Source organism: Pinus tabuliformis, chromosome 7 (assembly GCF_031772625.1).
Source record: "Pinus tabuliformis cultivar Carrire ecotype Pingquan chromosome 7, CPIR1, whole genome shotgun sequence".
NCBI lineage: Eukaryota > Viridiplantae > Streptophyta > Pinopsida > Pinales > Pinaceae > Pinus > Pinus tabuliformis.
The window spans coordinates 1,670,294,778-1,670,314,811 of NC_142293.1; the positions used below are offsets into that span (position 1 = coordinate 1,670,294,778).

General features: G+C 38.1%; 1 protein-coding gene across 1 annotated transcript in view; it reads right to left on the bottom strand.

Moving 5' to 3' along the window:
- Positions 1-1,483: 1,483 nt before the first annotated feature.
- LOC149254871 (selT-like protein) overlaps positions 1,484-20,034 on the bottom strand; it is a 92,186-nt gene continuing 73,635 nt past the window's right edge. Inside the window, exon 4 of the mRNA XM_089460249.1 lies at positions 1,484-2,011. Within this exon, the coding sequence (XP_089316375.1) occupies positions 1,925-2,011 (87 nt within the window). The 3' untranslated portion in view covers positions 1,484-1,924. The remainder of the gene's footprint in view (positions 2,012-20,034) is intronic.

The window sequence follows — 20,034 nt, forward strand, 5'->3', positions numbered from 1 at the left end:
ACTTTCAAAACCTTATTCCAATGTTCATGCCCAAAAAACTATAACTCATTTCTTATGAAACTTGTTCATATGACATTTTTTTAATTAATCAATTTAATTAGAGAGATAGAAAAAATATAACCATTTTTCAAATAAATCTCAACATTTTATTAATGACTACTAAATATCCTAAAAGATTTCAGGAGGATTAAATCCTTACCATCAACCTAATAATTAATGAAATTTAAATTAAAGTTTTGGTAGCCCTATTCCAAAATAGACATGTCTATCAAGATAAATATAAACATTTTATAACATATAACAAGATCTAATTACAAAAAGCTTTTATAACAAAAATGTTTTATAGATCTTCCCACAAGGCATAGAGCACATGGTGATAAGGTGCTATGTTAAGGCCCTTTGTGGTGAAAAGGTCACTAATTCAAAACTTTACGAGTAAAAATCCAACCATACTAAGGGCTACTGTCATTAGACCACAGACCCCCTGGTAATTTTGATGGTTTAAATGCCCTTAGGTCACGGCTACTTAAGCCACAAGTTAAGCATAACAGTTATCTCAAGACTCACATCACCTAGCAAACAAAAATGAAATAAAATGTTCTATAAATTCAACCATATTTAAAAATATTAAAATATATATATATATATATTAAAAAACAAAAAAAGGTGTACATTGTAAGCAAAAATGTTATGTAGATCCAACCACATTTAAATATAATAAAAAATAAACACATTGTACAAATAATGTCGCACTAAGCCAATTGTTTCTGGCTTAAAAAACAAAGAGCCTTGTACAAATAATGTCGAAGTAAGCAAATTGTTTCTGCCTTAAAAAACGAAGAGTTGCATAGATTGTAAGAGATATTAATTCTCTTCTTTGACAAAATGTACGTATTTATTCATAACATGGGACAACATGCGGTATGGATCTCGATTATTTATCAATATCCCTGTTCCAAATGCAAATTATGGTTTCGACTTTTATAACAGCAAAAATGTCAAAAGAAATCCTCCTTTCTTAGGTTTAATTTATTTATGTTTTATTAAGCCATTTTGAAAAGCTTCAGAGTGTCTATTAACATAGAATACGTCACAAAGAATGATGTTAGATGCTTCTCTTTGTAAACCCAACATGGCTAAACTGAACTACCAAAATTGAGAAAGAGCCCGTCACATTTATATTAAATACCCCATTTCAAGAACTCGCGTTCCAAGATAAATTCCATTCATAGTTATTTGGAACCACTTCGTCGCATTCATGGCCAATCTCCATCTCAGATACATACGAAAAACCACCTCGCACAATAGCTTGTAAATAAGCCCCCCCACTGGAACGATGAATTAAATTTAGTGCTGAATCGGTTCATAATTATTTGCAATTACACGCTATAATTCACTACCAATCTCCACTTCGAGATGCGAATAAGAAACCCAGATATTGTTATTTTTCAGACATCCAGACTTCAACTGCAAACAATGCATATCCATACAAAGGAAACAATTTTATAGGTATCCTGCAACACTGAAAATGATAACTGCGCCAGGCCACAGATATCGAACCAGATAACACTAGTACACAGGTTTTGCAATGATAGATCATCACATACCACTCTGACATCTACACTCTGGTTCCAAAATCCATGTTACTAACTAACACCAATTAAAATTCCCTTCATACTACTGCAGATATTCCCTTACAATTCACTTTCATGTCTTCAATAGGTGCATTAATCTGTAAGCAACAATTAAGGTTTGCATACCACAGAAAGTGAGACATTCAATTCAAAGAAAGATGTCTTTTTGCAACTAGTGAAAGAAAGAATAATGTGTGGGAATAGTTACAATGAACCAACGTGCTTTATAAGATTCACGACATTTTCATCTATATCAGTCATCTGTAAAGCAAATGCAGAGTTAGAGCAGGCTAATATTTTGCTCCCAACGAGCTGCCAACAAGTTCCCTCAATTCATATTCACCTGGAAACCTATTCTCTCTTAGCTTAGAAAACACCTGCAATAAAGAAAAGAAAAGAGTCATGTCCAGGTTGAATAGGAAATAAATTTTTAATTCCAGTGCATGAACACTAGTTTCACAAGAATGAAAATCCTAGTTATAGTTGCTGAAACTAAAAAAATTCAGAGACCATAGACGAACTCACTAAGCTCGTGAAACTGTGTTCATTGTTAACCAGTAAATAAATAAATAAATCAAATCAGAAAACAGATAAGAAGGCTCGGATATTGTGATATTTAATTCCATAACATGTTTGACATTCTTCTAAATATTCATGAGAAATGTTTATTAGAAGAATTTATCAAGGGTAATGTTCTCCGACTTTGACATCTCGTTTTTTAACGGTAATTATGACATGGTCAGAATAGTATCATAACAGTTGTGCAATTGCCGGTTATGATATTAAAAAAAAAAAAAACAGATGCTTATCAAGGTGTTAACTCTGGTTAATTCTGTTTTGAAAGCTATTCCTCCTGTGTATTGGCATTCACCTGCATTTATTCTGAAAGGTGTTCTTGAGAGGTTTAGGAAAGTGTGCTTCACTCTTTTATGGAGAGGCAAAAATGACGATCAAGGGATTCATGGCTAAGTAGATTGCAATGGCAAAGGATCTGGGTGGTTTAGGTTTAAAATACATTCATCCATTTGAGAAACCTCTTGCTGCTAAAAGCTTATGAAACCCCTTGACTAAACATAGTTGTGAAAGAAAGTAATTGAGCAGAAATATACAGTGCCAGGATACCTATTAGATTGGATCAGCAACCCTAGAGAGAGTTTAAAGACTATCAAGTGTAAGGCTTTAATTTTGGCTTTCCGTATTACTTGGGACAATTTGACTTGTAAGAGTGGATGGAGCACTCAGGCAAGACTAGGTATTGGTTCTATCTCGGGGGTGTGGAAATGCACTCTTATTACCTCCTGATGACTAAGCACAGTTACATGGTCAAGGTATTTATTATTTAAATGCAGGTAGCTTTGGCCACCATCTGTTCTCAAGGGTGGAGAACAGCGCAGTCTTTGGAATTAGAAAGGAAAAGAGAAGCTAGGGGAATTACTAGTGTCAGAGTTCGGAATAGATTCATGTAAGGCTGATGTATGGAACAGATTTGTTGGCATGGGCACAGGATAAGACTTTGGGAATGTATACTGCTAGATTAGGACACAAGATAAATCATAAGACCAGGCAGAGGTGTGCTGGTGGACTAAGATTTGGAATAGTTAAGACTCCTATGAAAACCACGATTTTCTTATGGTTAGCTGTTCAAAATAGGGTCCTGATTTGGGATATGTTAAAAAAGGGGGAAAGAATGGTCCCAGCATCTGCTATATGTACAGGGGAGAAAAAGAAAACATTGGATAATTGATGATCCAGTGTCCATATGCTCAACAAATCTGGAAGGATGCAGAAAAAATAACAGGTATCTCAACTGTATAGAATGGCATATCTGTAAAACAGTGTATGAAGACATCAAAAAATGCATCTGGGCACCTGCATAATAGCCATATCTTCCAGTGAACCTACAAATAGAAAGAAGTTGCCACAAGATTCGTGAAGGGCTGATATAGCTGTTAAACACACATGGAAAGCAAAGACAATATGAAAGATAAATCATGCAGTACATTTTTTATTAACATGAGATATACATTTATAGTACAATACGTGACTCTTGGGTTTCAGATCCCAAGGTCTCTTGGACTGCTTTGTTCTATTCGGCTTCCACACTAACCCATTTAGGATTAGGTGTCCAACATTCCCCCCCTTCATCCGAAGAGTTATGTATGAGTCCAAGAAGAGAGCTGTAATACAAAATGTGCAAAAAATGCATGGCAGCACTAGGCTGAATGTGCTCTATGAAATGTTGGTATAAAGGGCAGTGGTTTAAGGATGACCACCAACACTGGAACGCTTAGTGCAGCTCCCGGAACTCTTCCAAAACTGGCAAGAAACTGAAGTTTTCTGCTAGAGGAAGTGATCCTATTGTTTTAAAGAGGGAAACCTTCAACCATAAAAGGGAGGTCTCACCCCGCATAAAAGGTAAAACTTCAACCTGAAAAGGGAAGTCTCAACCTGTGATGGTTTAAGGATGACCAACAACTCTGGAATGCTTAATGCAATTCCTGGAACTCTTCCAAAGCTGGCTAGAAGCTGGTGTCTTCTGCTAGAGGAAGTGTTCTCAATTTTGTTCCCAGAATGCTTCCGAAACTGGCAAGAAGCTGAAGTCTTCTGCTAGAGGAAGTGTCCCAGATTGCCAACTGAAGGCATGTTCAGGCATCTTTGTCTCTGGCTACAACTCTGAAACTGGTGTGGCAGGTTGTGGCTCAGGCTCGCTTGATGTGACTTTGAAGCTTGTAGATGACCATCATTTCCCCCCCTGTCAGATACAAGGTGAGAAGATGGAGAAAACTCAGCTGCAAGACTTTTCAATACTCTGGAACAAGTTCCGACATGTGTTTGGAATATCTTCTTGGCTGTTGATGCCCATTGCCAAGAAGCGATCCATCCAAGATGAATCTTTGTTCTTGCAGGGTGTTTGTTGTTGAAGCATCTGTGTGAAGAATGGTTGGTTTTATGACAGTGCTTACATGGATGAAGATCAAAACAGTGATCTTTCAAATGGCCAACTCGGTCACAGTGTTGGCATTTCACGATCTGTTGTTTTTGTTGTTGTTGTTGTCGCTGTGGAAGAGGAGCAGAATCTGGAACAGCTGAAGCTGAATTGTCATGAGGAGCAGGGGAACTGTCATGAATGAATCCAGCACTCTGAAACTGAATGGGCTTGGCATAGTCTGGAATATGAAAGGACAAGTCCTTGTCATATCCAAGACCAGTTCTATGCTTGTTGTGGACAAGCTCTTCCCAAGGTCTGATAATGTGCTTGGAAATAGCAGATTGAGTTTCTGCATCTGCATGTACCACTGCTGCTTTATGGGGTACTAAATCTGAATGAACTGTAACATTATTGTTTTGTTGTTTATGGGAATCTGTTTCAATCTTCTGAACAGAAACAGGTTCAGAATGATGACTCCACTGCTGTAATTCTTCCTGCTGTAGCTTTGTCTCAAGCTGCAAAAACTCAATATTCTCTTGTACATTATGCAAACAGGTTCTAATGTCAACAAGAGAAGCTTTGCTTATTCTTACTGTACCATGATCAGAGGAATGTATCAGAGTTTTTAAGAACTCCAATATTTCACCAATTTGAGTCATTTTCTCCAATGTCAAACTTACACTTTAAAACTTGTTTACAACTATGAACCAATGTCACTGCAAGGTATTCTCTTTAGCCCCAAAAAATAAAATCTTGAAACTTGACAACTATAGGGGAAGCACTGATTTTTTTTTTTTATGTAATGGAATGTTAAAAAATAATGGACTAAACCCAAATTTTGTGAATTCAATTCCGTTTTCACAAATAATGACCATGAAGAAAATATTCCTGGAAAATCTGTGCAAATGCTTCGACAGACATATTACAGAAATTCAAGGCATACACTGTCAATAAACACGAATATTTTAGAGGGCAACGATGGGCCCAACGAACAGTGCACACGGTTACGATGAATTTTGCATGCAACGCCTTATGAGGCACCCTAACAGAGATGTAATGCTGTTGGTGATCAGTTGGTGATCCAGAATAATGGCGCCTGTCGAGCCATAGAATGAAGAAGAGATGAAAGAAATATTTCAACTTTGTAGGAAGTTTTAAGGAGCAGAAGTGCTAAAAACCTTAAAAGAAGTCTGGTCTGCTCAAGCATCCGAGTTTTGCCTCACAGTGTGTACTCGATTCTTGCGTGGAGCCCGTCATACACTACGACAGATTCCACATCTGCATAAATCTGCTCAATTCACGGGCTAGAATTCCTTTGTGATTTTCACCCGAACAAACTGTCTTCAATCTGCAACAAAATTGATCTTGCTCTTGACACAGTTCTGCACCGTCCCTCAGGAGTTCGAATTTTCTTCAAAAAAACAGAGACACCTCACATTTTCGTTCTGACATCCTGGGTCTACCTCTTGTGCTTCCACAATACCTTTATCGCTCTGGTTACAGAATCGCACCCTCCTTCAGAATTCTGGTTTTGTTGATTTAGGATGCTCTTTCCAGTTGTTGGTATACGACGGGCAAGTATGTAGGTCCTTGTTGCTCAGAAAATAGACACAAAAAACGTGTTAGGCTTTGTGGAGGACCGAAGGCATATGGAGCGACGGTTTGTAGTGGAGCCAATGCGTTGTGTGAAATGGTATGGCAGTTTAGTGAATTAGAAACCAAAAATAGAGACGTTGTGGAATGAGTGGTGAAATTGGGTCATGAAAATGCCGCCACACTGACACATATACAGAGGGACAGTCCTGCCTCCACGGGAACTGATTGGATTCCTGTAGAATGTGATGGAATGCAATGCAATGCCTTCGAATCTACACTGATGGCGAACAGAACCAATTCACCTATAAAATGGTGCACTGCGAAATTCACAATACTACTTGCGCCAATTTTCTACATTGTCTACTGGTTAGTGAAATAGGAAACATAAAGCTGAACATATAGTGTGGTCCGGGAAAACCAAACCCAACAAACCAAAATGTTCTTCCCTGGTGGAGTCGACAAAGCTGCTGGAAATCTACTACCAAACCGCTGAGCAAGCTGTTGGAGGTTTGCCAACACCAGCAATCATTCGGTCCACACAATAGTTATTGACTCAGCAAGCTGGAGCTTCACTTGATCAACTTTCCACGCAAAAGCAACTGGAGGCGCTTCTGAGCTTCCGGAAGGGCATCACATTCGATCCAGATGGATCGCTCTCCGACTGGACGGCTAATAAATCACATAACGTCTGCCTGTGGAACGGAATTTCGTGCACACCAAACGCCAAACGAGTTGTTGAAATTTCTCTCCCTTACTGCTGGTTGAATGGTACGCTACCCCCGTATATTGGGAACCTCTCTCTTTTCCGTTAATGCTTTGAGTGGGAGAATTCCAGCAGAAAGCGCTACGAATACATGACCTCTCTTAGAATCATGCGCTCCATGGCTATATTCCAAAGCAATTGTTTAATTGTACACCTCTTCAATGGATTCGCCTTGTTAAACCAGGTCGCGGGAGTCCAAGAGTTTTTAAACGGATGCTATGATCTAAAATGTCGGATACCACTCATGCCTTACTTCTAAATTCAATGACTAGGAAGCTAAAGATGCATTATATGGCGCAGACTTTTGACATTATATATTTGCAGCAACAAATTCCAGAATGTTAGACTAACTTATAGAAATAGTTCATTCAGGTGATGGTTCCTCCGTTGGATTCTTCAGAAATTCCAAAATAAGAGTAACTTATAGAAAATGTTCACTCACTCTTATGCGCACAACTCTTCCATGCTAAAATCATCACTCAACTGGCCACACAAAATTTTATTATACATATGCCCAAAATTAATAAAATAAATTGGTCAAAGCCACACGTACAATGAGAAATAATAGATCCTCACAAAAAGGTGGATTGATCCATCCAACTAGGGAAGAAAAAGTCCATAAATTATTATTTCTTGAAAATAATGACCAACATTCCCTTGAATCATCCATGAAATAGTTGTTAAACCTTGCAGGGTGTGTCCATGTCCCAAGAATCCAACTTCCCATGTTTGACTTGATCTAAGAGAATAGTAGCCCAACGACTAGCTTAGGTGGCTCCAACAACTAGTTTGACCCTTCTTTGATTCCCATGTGTGAGTTGGCGTTTGAATTGACCAATCCCAAAAATTGCCTTGTGCAGAAAACGCCCTACCAGATTTCTCCAGCATTTTGCTTCAAGGGCGTAGACCCTGTCACAAGGATTCCAATGAGCTATCGCATGGCCAATTTGGAGCTAGGGCATTACGTAGGCCACCTTGAATAACTCTCACATGTGAGATGAAAATTGTCATTTTTGCTTGCATGAGTGCTAGAACTCCAATGTTTGCTACTTTTGGGCTCCATGAGGCTGCACGTGCAATAGGAGGCTCTGTGCATGACATGCAACGTAAAACATCTCACATGCAGCACAAATATACTTTGCCACCTTTTGCTCATGCATTACTATGCCCACATCCCCCCTTTAATGCTGAATTTTGTTTGAAAAAGGCTTCTTTTGCCAAAATTTCAAAGTGGCATGTATGCATCATCCTGAACAAATTGAGCCCTTTTTTAATTTTGGACCCTGGAGCAATGTGCACTGGGATCTATGAAATGCTTAGAGAAATGTGAAAATGGCCAAATATAGTCCTGTGTTCAATCTGCCCTGCTAAGTAAGAGCGGAGAATTTTACTATAGGTACCCTTGCTTGAAGGAGGGGTAACAGTGCTCTATAAAACTCTCCCAAGGCAATACAAAAAATAGAGTACAATGATGATAATGAATACGAGAACTCTCACCTCCCTTTATATATAGAGTAGGTTAGGGAGGCTAACCAAAAACAAAGATATCAACCCACGCCCTTTTTGAATTTTGGACCTAGGAGCCATGTGCATTAGGATCCATGAAACGCTTCGAAAAACATGAAAATGGAAAAATATATTCCTATCTCCAACCTACCCCGCTGAAGAAGATTGAAGAAATTTACTATAGGTAGCCTTGCTTGAAGGAGGGGCAACTCCTTGGAAAACTTTCCCAAGGCAATACAAAAAATAGAGTACAATGATGATAATGAATGCAAGAACTCTCTCCTCCCTTTATATATAGAGTAGGTTAAGGAGGCTAACCAACAGGGCAACCCACATGGAGCATTCTTAATTACAAAGATGTACATGCGTCAAACTAGGGCTTATCCAACCCCCAAAGTGAAATGCCCTCCAAGGATGATCCTCCTTGGGCTCAATGCCCATCCAAGATGGTGCACTCCCCAACAAATTGTTAAGCAAACACTCCCTCCTTCCTGATGGCCCATTATTCAAGTGTCCTCATACAAGGTGTTCATCCTCTATTATGTACAATATGTCCTCCCTCCTTCCTGATGGCCCATTATTCAAGTGTCCTCATACAAGGTGTTCATCCTCTATTATGTACAATATGTCCTCTCATGCTTCCAATGTTATTCATATGTACCCACATGAAGTGCTCTCCATATGAAAATGCACCTATGGCAAACTAGGACCAACCCCCAAAGTGAGAAACCCTCCAAGCATGTTCCTCCTTGGGCTCAATGTCCCTCCACCAAGATAGTGTACTCTACAACAAATTGTTAATCCAACACTCCCTCTTCCATGATGATTTGCTATTCCAGTGTCCTCATACAAGGTGTTCCTCCTTTAACTATGTGCCACATGCCCTCTCATGCAGCTAATGTTATTCTCATGTGTGCTAATGTGGTTGCTAAGCTTTAATATTCCTCCTCGACATGTGTCCAAGTCTACAACCATACTCCATGACGTATGCTCCTCAATGTAAGCATCCTCAAGTTAGGTGTCCAACCTCCTGTAATATCCCTCTTGGGAATATTACCCTTGGGGTTGAAAAGAGCACATGATAAAATTGTATTCTATACAAGTATCATAGTACTTCAATTTTCAAAACATTTATGATATTGAGTGCACAAATAGTGTAAACAAAATAGTTGATTTTACCAGCAATAATCCAAGTAAAGCAACAAATTGTTAATCCAAAACTCCCTCTTCCATGATGATTTGCTATTCAAGTGTCCTCATACAAGGTGTTCCTCCTTTAACTATGTGCCACATGTCCTCTCATGCACCTAATGTCATTCTATGTGTGCTAATGTGGTTGCTAAGCTTTAATGCTCCTCCTCAACATGTGTCCAAATCTATCACCATCCTCCATGATGTATGCTCCTCAATGTAAGCGTCCTCAAGTTAGGTGTCCAACCTCCTATAATATCCCTCTTAGGAATATTACCCTTAGGGTTGAAAAGAGCACATGATAAAATTTTATTCTATACCAGTATCATAGTACTTCTTCAATTTTCAAAACATTTATGATATTGAGTGCACAAATAGTGTAAACAAAATAGTTGATTTTACCAGCAATAACCCAAGTAAAGCCAATTCAACAGTACACAGTAGACTACAAATCCACAATCTTTCCAATAACACAACGTAGTTTTCGACTCACAACTAGTGTTGTTACACCAGCATACCTTGTTGCTCTCATACTGCTAATATGACCTCGACTTATCCCTTACTCCTTGTTGTCAAGAATCGACCTTGTTGGTTGCTTCAAACTGTATTTGCCCAAGTTGCTTCAGTCCCAATCAGTCATCACTCTCCCAAAACTTGCAGCCTCCTATTTGCCCCCTTTTTTGTTGTTTGTGGTCTCAAAAATAGCCTCTTGATCTTCCATTGTCACAGAGAACTGGTTCCCAACTATAATCTACCTCAGACAGGCCTAAACTAGTCTCCCGCAGCCTCGATACCCCTTCGCTATCTCAGAAAGGGGACTTCGAACCTCACTGCCACAAAGAATGGGTCTCTCACCTCTTCATTGCCTCAGAGCACTTATTCGTTCCCTCCCACAGTTGGTTCTAGCCTTGGTCCCTAGGGAAACAACCTTCGTTTGACTCAAAGATAGCTCGCTAACTCAGGATTGACCTACCAGCCTTGCTTCCTTAAGAAATAGCCCTCAAATGCCTCACAAATATCTGGCTGCCACAGGTAAAACCTCAAAGATAGCTCACAGCCACATGTAAGGCCTCAAGAGTAATTTTATGCCATAGAATGTTGCCTTAGAAACCCTCACTGTCACAAAATGCTGCCTTAGAAACCCTCGCTACCATAGAATGGAAAATGTTGCCTCATAAAGTTATGCTAAGCAAAGTTCGATCCTATAGTAAGAAGGAAACGAGGTTTGGCTAGGGTGGAATCTTTCACCACCAAAACCAATCAAAGAAAAGTGGTCATCCTCCAAGAGCCTCAGCCCAAAATTAGAAAGATCAACAATCCATGCTCATAATGAATCTCCTCTCTCCTTTTTATAGATTCCCTTTGGGGTTTTCCTTCCTAATTTTAATTTTGAGTGGCTAACAAGTTTCCCTCCATTTGCCCCAAATTATCTAATGTTACCTAAGTAACATCAAATAATGGGTCTCCCCCCTTTATAAATGACTATAGCCTACGAGGTTAAATAGGCTACTATGTCCTCCCTTGGTAATTTAATTAGAAGAGGACATTATAATCCCCCCTTCCTGACATTGTTTGCCCTCAAGCAATTGCAAATTCGGATGTTGCAAGATCCTTCCACATAATGAGATATTCTGAGATCATTATGCCCCTCAATCTCTTCTCTAAAAACCATCATAGCTTCTAGAATCAATCCAAAGGGGGTAGCTCAACTGAAGTAGTAACTTGTTGACCTAATTCCTTCTTAAGGCATGATACATGGAAGACATTGTGAATTTTGCTTCCCTTTGGCAACTCCAGCTCATATGCTACTTCACCAATCCATCTAATTATTTTGTAAGGCCCATAAAATATTGGTTTTAGTTTCTCTGCACCATTTTTCTTGAGTGAAAGTTGTCTATATGGTTACAATCTTAGGAAAACTAAGTCTTCTACCTCAAAGTTGCGCTCTACCCTGTGCCTGTCTGCATACATATTATGTTGATTCTGGGTGATCTACAGATTCTCCTTAGGGATCCTAAGGATGTCCTGACTCTCTTTTATCCAACCTTTGGCTTTTGGAGCCCTGCTATCCCCAAATGCCAAATCGACAAATGATGGGGCATCATACCCATACAGTGCCCTGAATGGGATCATCCCAATGGATAGATGATAAGTGGTGTTGCAGCAGTGCCTTTTATTGTCCTGACACAGTTACGCAAATACCAATCAATCCATTTATTCACAATCTATGTTTGGCCATCTGTTTGAGGATGATAGCTAGCACTAGGGATCAATTTCGTACCCACCAATTTGAACAGCTCCTGCCAAAATGCGCTCATAAACTTGCCATCTCAATCACTAACAATACTTTTAGGCAGCCCATGGAGTCCAAAAACCTCCTTCAATAACAGTTATGTGACTTGTGCGGCCTTATAACTTGTCAAAATCGCAAAGAAATGTGTGAACTTGGTCAACCTATCAACTATCACATAGATGCAATCCTTGCCCTGTGCCTTTGGTAGACATGTGATGAAATCCATCGATATGCTCTCCCATTTCTGCTCTAGAATTGGCAAGTGTTGTAGCAATCCTACAAGAGGAGTATGCTCGGGCTTGTTCTACTGACAAGTCATGCACTCCCTTATGTGCTTCAACACATCATCCTTGAGGCCTTTCCAAAAAAACCTCTCTAATCTTCTTGTAAGTTTTGAAGAATCCTTGGTGTCCTACTAATGGCATGTCGTGTGCAGCATTCCAAGATCTTCTCCTTAAGTGTGGATTCAAGTACCAAAAAATTATGTCATCTATTATTTTGTACCTGTCATCCTGAATGAGGCCATCCATCAACTCACAAGCAAACTTGTTTTGGAATATTCTACGAAGAGGTGGACTTTCCAATCCCCTTTGATCTCCATGAGTGAAATGCGATTGATTTCATGGAAAGTGCATCAGCCATAATGTTCTTCTTGCCTTTAATGTACTCAATATCAAAATCATAGGCCTAAATCTTACTTACCCATTTTTGTTGTCTTTCATTCAGGTTGTTTTTCTCCAAGAAGGGTCATAAGTTGTTGTGATTTGTTTTGACCACAAACCTACCCCTACCAAGTTACTATTTGAATTTTGTCAAAGCGTGCATAATGACAAGCATCTCTTTGTCGTAGATAAAATAGAGTCCCTCTGAATCCTTGAAATTATGGCTCTCGAAGGCTATCGGGTGTTTATTCTACATCAGTATAGCTCCTACCCCTCACCCGAAGCTTCGCACTCCAATACGAAGGGCCAGTTGAAGTCCAGAAGTGCCAACACTGGGAATGAGCTCATCACCCCCTTGAGCTTGTTAAATGCTTTATCAGACTCCTTTGTCCACTTGAACGCCACTTTCTTCATCAAGTCTGTCAATGGTGCGCCTAACTGAGAGAATCCTTTGGTGAACTACCTGTAATAGTTGTAAATCCCAAAGAATCCTCGCAACTCGATAAGGTTTTTAGGTGTGGACCAATCTTGTATGGCTTGTACCTTTTCTTAATGCACTTGTACTCCTTGTGCATTGATTACATGTCCCAAATAAAGGATCTCGGTCATCCCAAACTCACACTTTGATGTCTTGTCATGAAGTGACTTCTCCTTCATAATACAAAAGTAAAGGTTATGGTTGCTCGAACATCCTCTCCTAGTGATGCATACTCTCGAAAATATTCAAAGAGAAAAAAAACAAAAACAACAAAAATATATATATATATATATTTTGTTCTGCAGGTCCTTGGTTTGTTGCTCCCTGGCCATGTAGAAATTGTAGTAGTAGAGGTCTAGGGTTCCTTCTACTAGTTGCCCCTGTGCTAATTTGTGCATATATGTTAAATGGGCTGAGATTATGGTTTTTCTTCCTTCTGCAAAAATCCTGCTACCTCCATTAAATCCACTAGCAACATTCTTACATACATTGTTCGGATTTGCTAAAACCTAGGCAAAAAATTGGGCCATCTGCCACTGCCCTTGTGTCAATAGTTGAGCTATTTGTTGCTACCCTTGTGCCATCTATTGGCTTATCTGTTGTTGCCCTCTTGCTAGCTCCCCTAAGATGTCAAAACGGTTAGTTTTTGGTGGCTACGCATCCTTGCCTTCCATGACTGAGTTGTGGATACCCTTCTTTTTCCTGACTATAACGTTTTCTCTATCTCCCGAAAGCATCCAAAGTTCATAAGCTCATAGGTTGGCAAGATGCAAAGCTCTGATACCACTCTAATACCCTCACCAGAAAATTACCCTTAGGGTTGAAAATAGCACATGACAAAATTGTATTCTATACTAGTACCACAATACTTCTTCAATTTTCAAAACAGGGATGATATCAAGTGCACAAACTGTGTAAACAAAATAGCTGATTTTACCAACAAAAATACAAGTAAAACCAATTCAACAATACATAGCAGACTACAAATCCACAATCTTTCCAATAACACAATGTAGTTTTAGACTCACAATTAGTGTTGTTACACCAATAGACCTTGTTGCTCTTATAATACTAATATGACCCTGGGTTGCTTGGGAGCAGGAGCAGAAGCAAGAAGCAGGTGTAGAAGCAAGAGCGGGGAGTGACATTTTCCAAAGCTCCCGAGTCAAGAGCAAATCAAGAACGCATTTTTATATAATATATATTTGTATATATTTTGATGCATCTACGTCAAGAAAAGCATACAAAATGATGAATTAGATATAAAAAGCATAAAAACATGGATTAAACCATATAACATCAATCATCTAGAAGTTATAATCTTCATCAACCACATGTCAACAAGTTATATGTTTCAAGCTTTCAAAATTCAATATATAACATTTGTCATCACTAAAGTTGTACTTGTAACTACTACCATTGCCAAAACTATAACAAAGAATATCAAACATGAAATGAAATGTTTCAACTTTCAACTTTCACGAAGCATAGCATCATATTGACAATTCATTGCCAATGAGTTATAATTGCCAACTTCAAACTTCAAACTTAAATTGTCATATGTTGTTTACAAAAAATATCATAATAAATATGAAAGAGTCAACAGTGATAAAAACTACTAGAAACTAGAAAAAACAAATAAATCTATTATCTACCGCTTCCTCTTGCCACGAGAAATTTCTAATTTCTTTTCTCATGGTCTATTGGGAGTCTCCTCCCACATAGTCAGACAGCCATGTCCAAAACCAAAAGGCACATGACCTCCACGTGAAGTTGTAGATGGAGGAGGTGGCGGCAAAGCTTGTGGAACTCGAGCATTGCTACTGGATGATGGGGGTGGCATGGTTGTTGTTGTTGTTGTTGTTGTTGCTTCATCATCATCTTTCAGAGTTTTGCTTCCAATTCTTTTAAATGTATAGCTCCATCCTCCAAATTATCTTCTTCTAGGTTGTTGTCCCAAATCATATATGATGTATCAGCAATGTTGAGAAATGTAACTAGTATTGGTCTTCATAATTGTTGTCTAGTTCATGACATAATGTAATTCTTATGTATTTGTCAAAAGAGAGAAAAAGAAAAATTATTTACAAGCATGGGTTTCATGTTTTATTTATTTTGTTTCTAGTTCAAAGCACCCATTGAATGCCTCAGGATTTGTGTCACGAGTCATTGTCCTTGCCATTATATATTAGACCCTTCTTGGGCTCATTGTATCAAAGAAGTAAAAAAAAAAAATTATGTAAGGAACTCCTCCACCAAGTCGGCCTCAAAAGAGGACAAGTCGACCTTATTGAAGGGATTCGACCACCTTGAAGAGACTATATATAGAAGTGCAATTCGACCTATTTGAGTATCTATCCAAGTGAAGTTTGATCTACAATTGAAAGGGAGTGCAAAGGCAAAAAAAGGAGGTGACAAAGGCTTGAGGAGGGAGAAGAAACCCTAGCAAAGGAAAGAAGCACATTTTCTCTTGTTTCTAGCTTACACGTGCGACATTTTGGGTTGTCGAAAGGGACAAAATTGCAGGTCTACAGTAAGGTTGAAATTCTGATGTAGTAGGGCCGAATTTTATGGTTGATGCAATATTGAAGAAGGTTGACTATTGTTGATTAGAAGTTGATTGGAAGGACTATCTTGGGAGGCTAACTTGGTGGATTGGAGGAGGTCTTTGTCTTGGTCAAGGGTCTTGGTTGTCTCATTTGATTTGGTTCTAAAAGAAGAGAAGAGAAATTTTGGGTTTCCTCTAGAAGAGGGGTTTTTCCCTCTCTAAGAGCCTACATCTTGTCTCCTTGTTTTGATCTTCATGCATTTATGTTTTGGTAGTTGCTTGATGATAAGAAGATAAAAGAAGACATAAAAAGAAGTTAATAAGATTGCAAAGAAATCACAAGTAATTATCAAGATAAGAAAATATTTCTGCCTTTCTGATTTTCTAACATGGTATCAGAGCTAAGGTGAAGTAGAAGAAGAAAAAGGTAGCTTGAAGATCAATAGCTCTCATCATCTTAAGGAAGGATTCAAGAGAAGTTTCCAAGTTAGATCATAAGGAGAAGTGAAGTTTTAAACCTTTGAAGATCTATTGAAGGATTTCATCTACAAGAAGGAAGGAAGTCTTGGGAAGATCATATACTAGTTTTTGTCTACTATAAGAAGAGAACCTTTTGAAGTCTTCAAAGATATCTAGTAAGGGTGACATTTACAAGTATACCTATGGCATCATCAATGAAATCTGAGAACAAACTTCAAGGAGCCTCTAACTTTAGAGCATGAAAGACAAGGATGGACCTCATCCTTGCAAGGAATAAAGTATTGGTATTAATACAAGGAAAAGTTAAAGAACCTACAGATGATGCTGGAAGGAGAAATAAAAAGAGAATGACATTATAGCCATGAACCTAATTGTGGATGGAGTTAAAGACAAATTGATTCCCTACATATCCACTCTAGATACTTCAAAGAAAATGTACGATGCTCTATCCAAGTTATTTACAATCAAGAATATTGGACAAGTGGCAAGTCTAAAGAATGAACTTTGAATTGTCAAAATGACCAAAGATGATACAGTGTCCTCTTACTTTGTAAGAATTACCTGTATAAGAGATGAACTACAAGCAGTTGATGAAATAATTCCTAATAAGGAACTTGTGATTGTTGCCCTTCTAGGACTACCAAAGTCTTGGAATGCCTTTGCAACTGGAATTAGTAGTTGGAAAAATTCTCCCTCCTTCGAAGAAATGTGGTATGCATGTATTCAAGAAGAAGCTCATCTTTCCTTGATAGGAGGTAAGCAAGAAGATGAAGAAAATACCTCAAATGCCTACTCATCTCACTTCAAGAAGAAAGGAGGAAATAAGAAGTTTAGAGGGTCAAAGAAAAATCATGGGATGATTGACCTCTCTAAAATAGAATGCTATCATTGTCACAAGATGGGACATTATAAGAACCAATGCCCCGATAATCCTAAGAACAAAAAGAGAGAAAGAGATCAAGCCATTGTTGCCACTAACGCAGCTCCACCAAAGAAGAACAAAATTGAGGACTCTGGAATCAAAGACTTATTCTATTAAGTCTTTGGAGATGTTATCCCTTGTATATCCTTTGCTTATAGTATAGGTTATTAGGTCTTGGAAAGTTTCTCTTATGTTTGCCTCTAGGATCAATCTTTCTTTCTCTAGGATCAATCTTTCTTTTTTATTTCCAGAATTTATGTATCTAATATGTTTTGTTAGGAAGATCTTGAGTTGTTTCAATAAAGGGATCCCTCACAAGACTAGATTGATGCAAGATCAAGAGGGAGCTTCTCTTTTCTCAAAAAGATAGGTACTCATTATTTCTTCCATTATTTTGTTGATTCCCTCTATATATATTTAGCTTTATTTGTGTTGCTTGATTATAATCCTTTCCTTGTATTTTCTTTGGAAGAAGCTTTGCAAGTAAATTCTAAAGAAGAAAGGATTGTTATTAGATTTAGAGGGAGCCTCCAAAAGGAAGACTTGAGAAGCTTTATTGCAAAGAAAGTCCTTCAAGGTTTGTAAAGAGAGCAACTCATGGTATGTTTAAAATCACGAGATTTGTAGTGAGTCCTTAACGTAAAATAAGGTTCAATAATCTTGTCTTTAAAATTTACTTTATATTAAATTATTAATAACTCTCTCATGTCTAGGGTTTTGATATAGAATCGTAAAGATTCTTTTCTTAAAGTGTTTATATTAAATCAACCCTTGTAATAACTATCTTTTGCTATTTGTTCATTTTTGGTAAAACCCTAAACTTGTGACTTTTAGAGTTTGTTAGATCATACAATAAAAAACCTAGCTTTTGTTGAAAAATCAATGCATGTAGGGATTAGGGTTTGATTCCTCTTTTCTTGATAATTACTTCTGATTTATGTTGGCTTCTTTTACTTCTTTATTATGTTATCTTTCATCAAGCAATTACCAAAATTAAATGTATGAAGATCACGAGAACAAGGAACACAAAATATAGGCACTCAACCAAGGGCAAAACCCCTCCGAGTCCAACTCTTCCACTAGTAGATTCAAATCAAAATGAGACTATCCAAGACCTTTTTGACCTAGACAAAGACCTCCTCCAATCACCAAGTTAGCCCTTCCTTCAAGTACATGATCTCAGCCAAAGTCTCCAAGTGTCAGCTTCTTAGATGTAGCTTCAATCCAGAATTTCAGCCCCAGTTGCTAGCCTAGAAACCCTAAAAACTTCGCCCGTGTGAGAGAGAGAGAGATGCTCCAAACTTTGACTTTGCTTCTTCCATCAATTAGGTCTTCTTCTCTTGCAATCCGCTCTCTTTTTTTGTCCTCTTTCTCTTGTAGATCGAACTTGTGAATGTGTGCTTCAAATGAGTCGAGTTGCCTCTATTTATACTGCTTCCACAGGGTTGAATTCCCTCTTTCTGGGCCAACTTCTTCAAGACAGCATTGACTTGGTGAGGAGGTGACAAATGACACTTTTGACTCAAAAATAAATTTCTTTACATGATACAAATGCCCAAGAAGGGTCTAATAAATGTGACAAAGACTCTTTTGACTCATGACAAAACCTAGAAGCCTTCAATGGAGGCTATGACCTAGAAAATAAATAAAAGAGCATGAAACCCATGCTTCCAAATATTCTTCTTTTACTATAAAATTTATTTTGCTTTTCTTTGGATAAATACAATTATGAAGACCGATACTAGTTACATTCTTCAACAGCTTTTTAGGGTTTGATGATATTATCTAGGGTTTATGATAAAAACCCTAGTAAAAGTTGAAATAAGATTCTAGGACTTGAAAGAGAAACCCTAGATGCTTTCGTTATGGTTGAAACCCTAACATGATTTAATTGTTGGATATCTAAGTTTTGACAAAACCCTAGCAAAGGTTGTTGTAAGAGTCTAGGGCATAAAAGTGTAACCCTAGGTTTAAATGCTTTTGTACAATTGAAACCCTAACAAGGTTTAGGTTTTGAATATCTAAGGTTTATTTTCTTGTTTGAAGTTTTGATAACCCTAGATGCTCTCATTGTGATAACATGTTATTGATAAAGTTAATTTCATGCTCTTGTACATATATATTTGTGTGTCTGGTTGTACTTGTTGTTGAGATTTGCAAGCACACAGTTTGCAAGAAGTTGTATGAGGTATGTCTACCTCATACTTGATGATGACCTTATGATGATGTTAAGCATGATGGAAAGAGGGAGTTGTAGGGACCTTGATAACATTGAAGATTACATTAATGTTTGAAAGATGATTTTGTCGCCATGAAAAGATAAGGAATGATGTTTTGAAAGGTAAAAGTTCTCTGATGATATGCTAATGGAAAAAAAAAAAAAAAAAGGAGCCTGTGTAGCTGGAAGAATAAAGTTGTTGATGATGGATTTATCCCTAGTTGAGAGGGAGCTTGGATGAAGGAAAGTGTATATCCTCCATAGTTGAAAAGAAGGACATGATGTATAGTAAAGACTATGAAGAAAGAATAAGATCAGAGAATAGCTAAAGCATTGTTGATGGTTACTCTTGTTTTATGAAAGATTCAGTTGTTTTGAGAAGTGTTGAAGTTGAGTTTGGTGTTGCTGAAGAAGTTGGAGAAGGAAGCTTCCATCAAGATTTGTTTGGATATTATGATAAACTAAGTAGCATCAGAATGGTTGAGCACCCCAGAGATTGGAGAAGGAAGCTTCCATCAACATTTGTTTGGATATTATGATAAACTAAGTAGCATCAGAATGGTTGAGCACCCCAGAGATTGTGCTAGCATATCAATAATAAAGAACCATTATATTGGAAGTGATTAGAGTCGTGAGGCTACAGTATGTTCAAATGGTTGAACAAGTAGTTGATGTGTTGATCTCTCCCTGAAAAGTTTGTATAGAAGCATACTTGGATGGGTGGGATATCTCTGAATAGGTTGAGAGGGAGAGATGAGTACCATAAATTTCCCGTATGGTGGTACTTTGGAGGACATCTTGGCTTGGTTGGTGT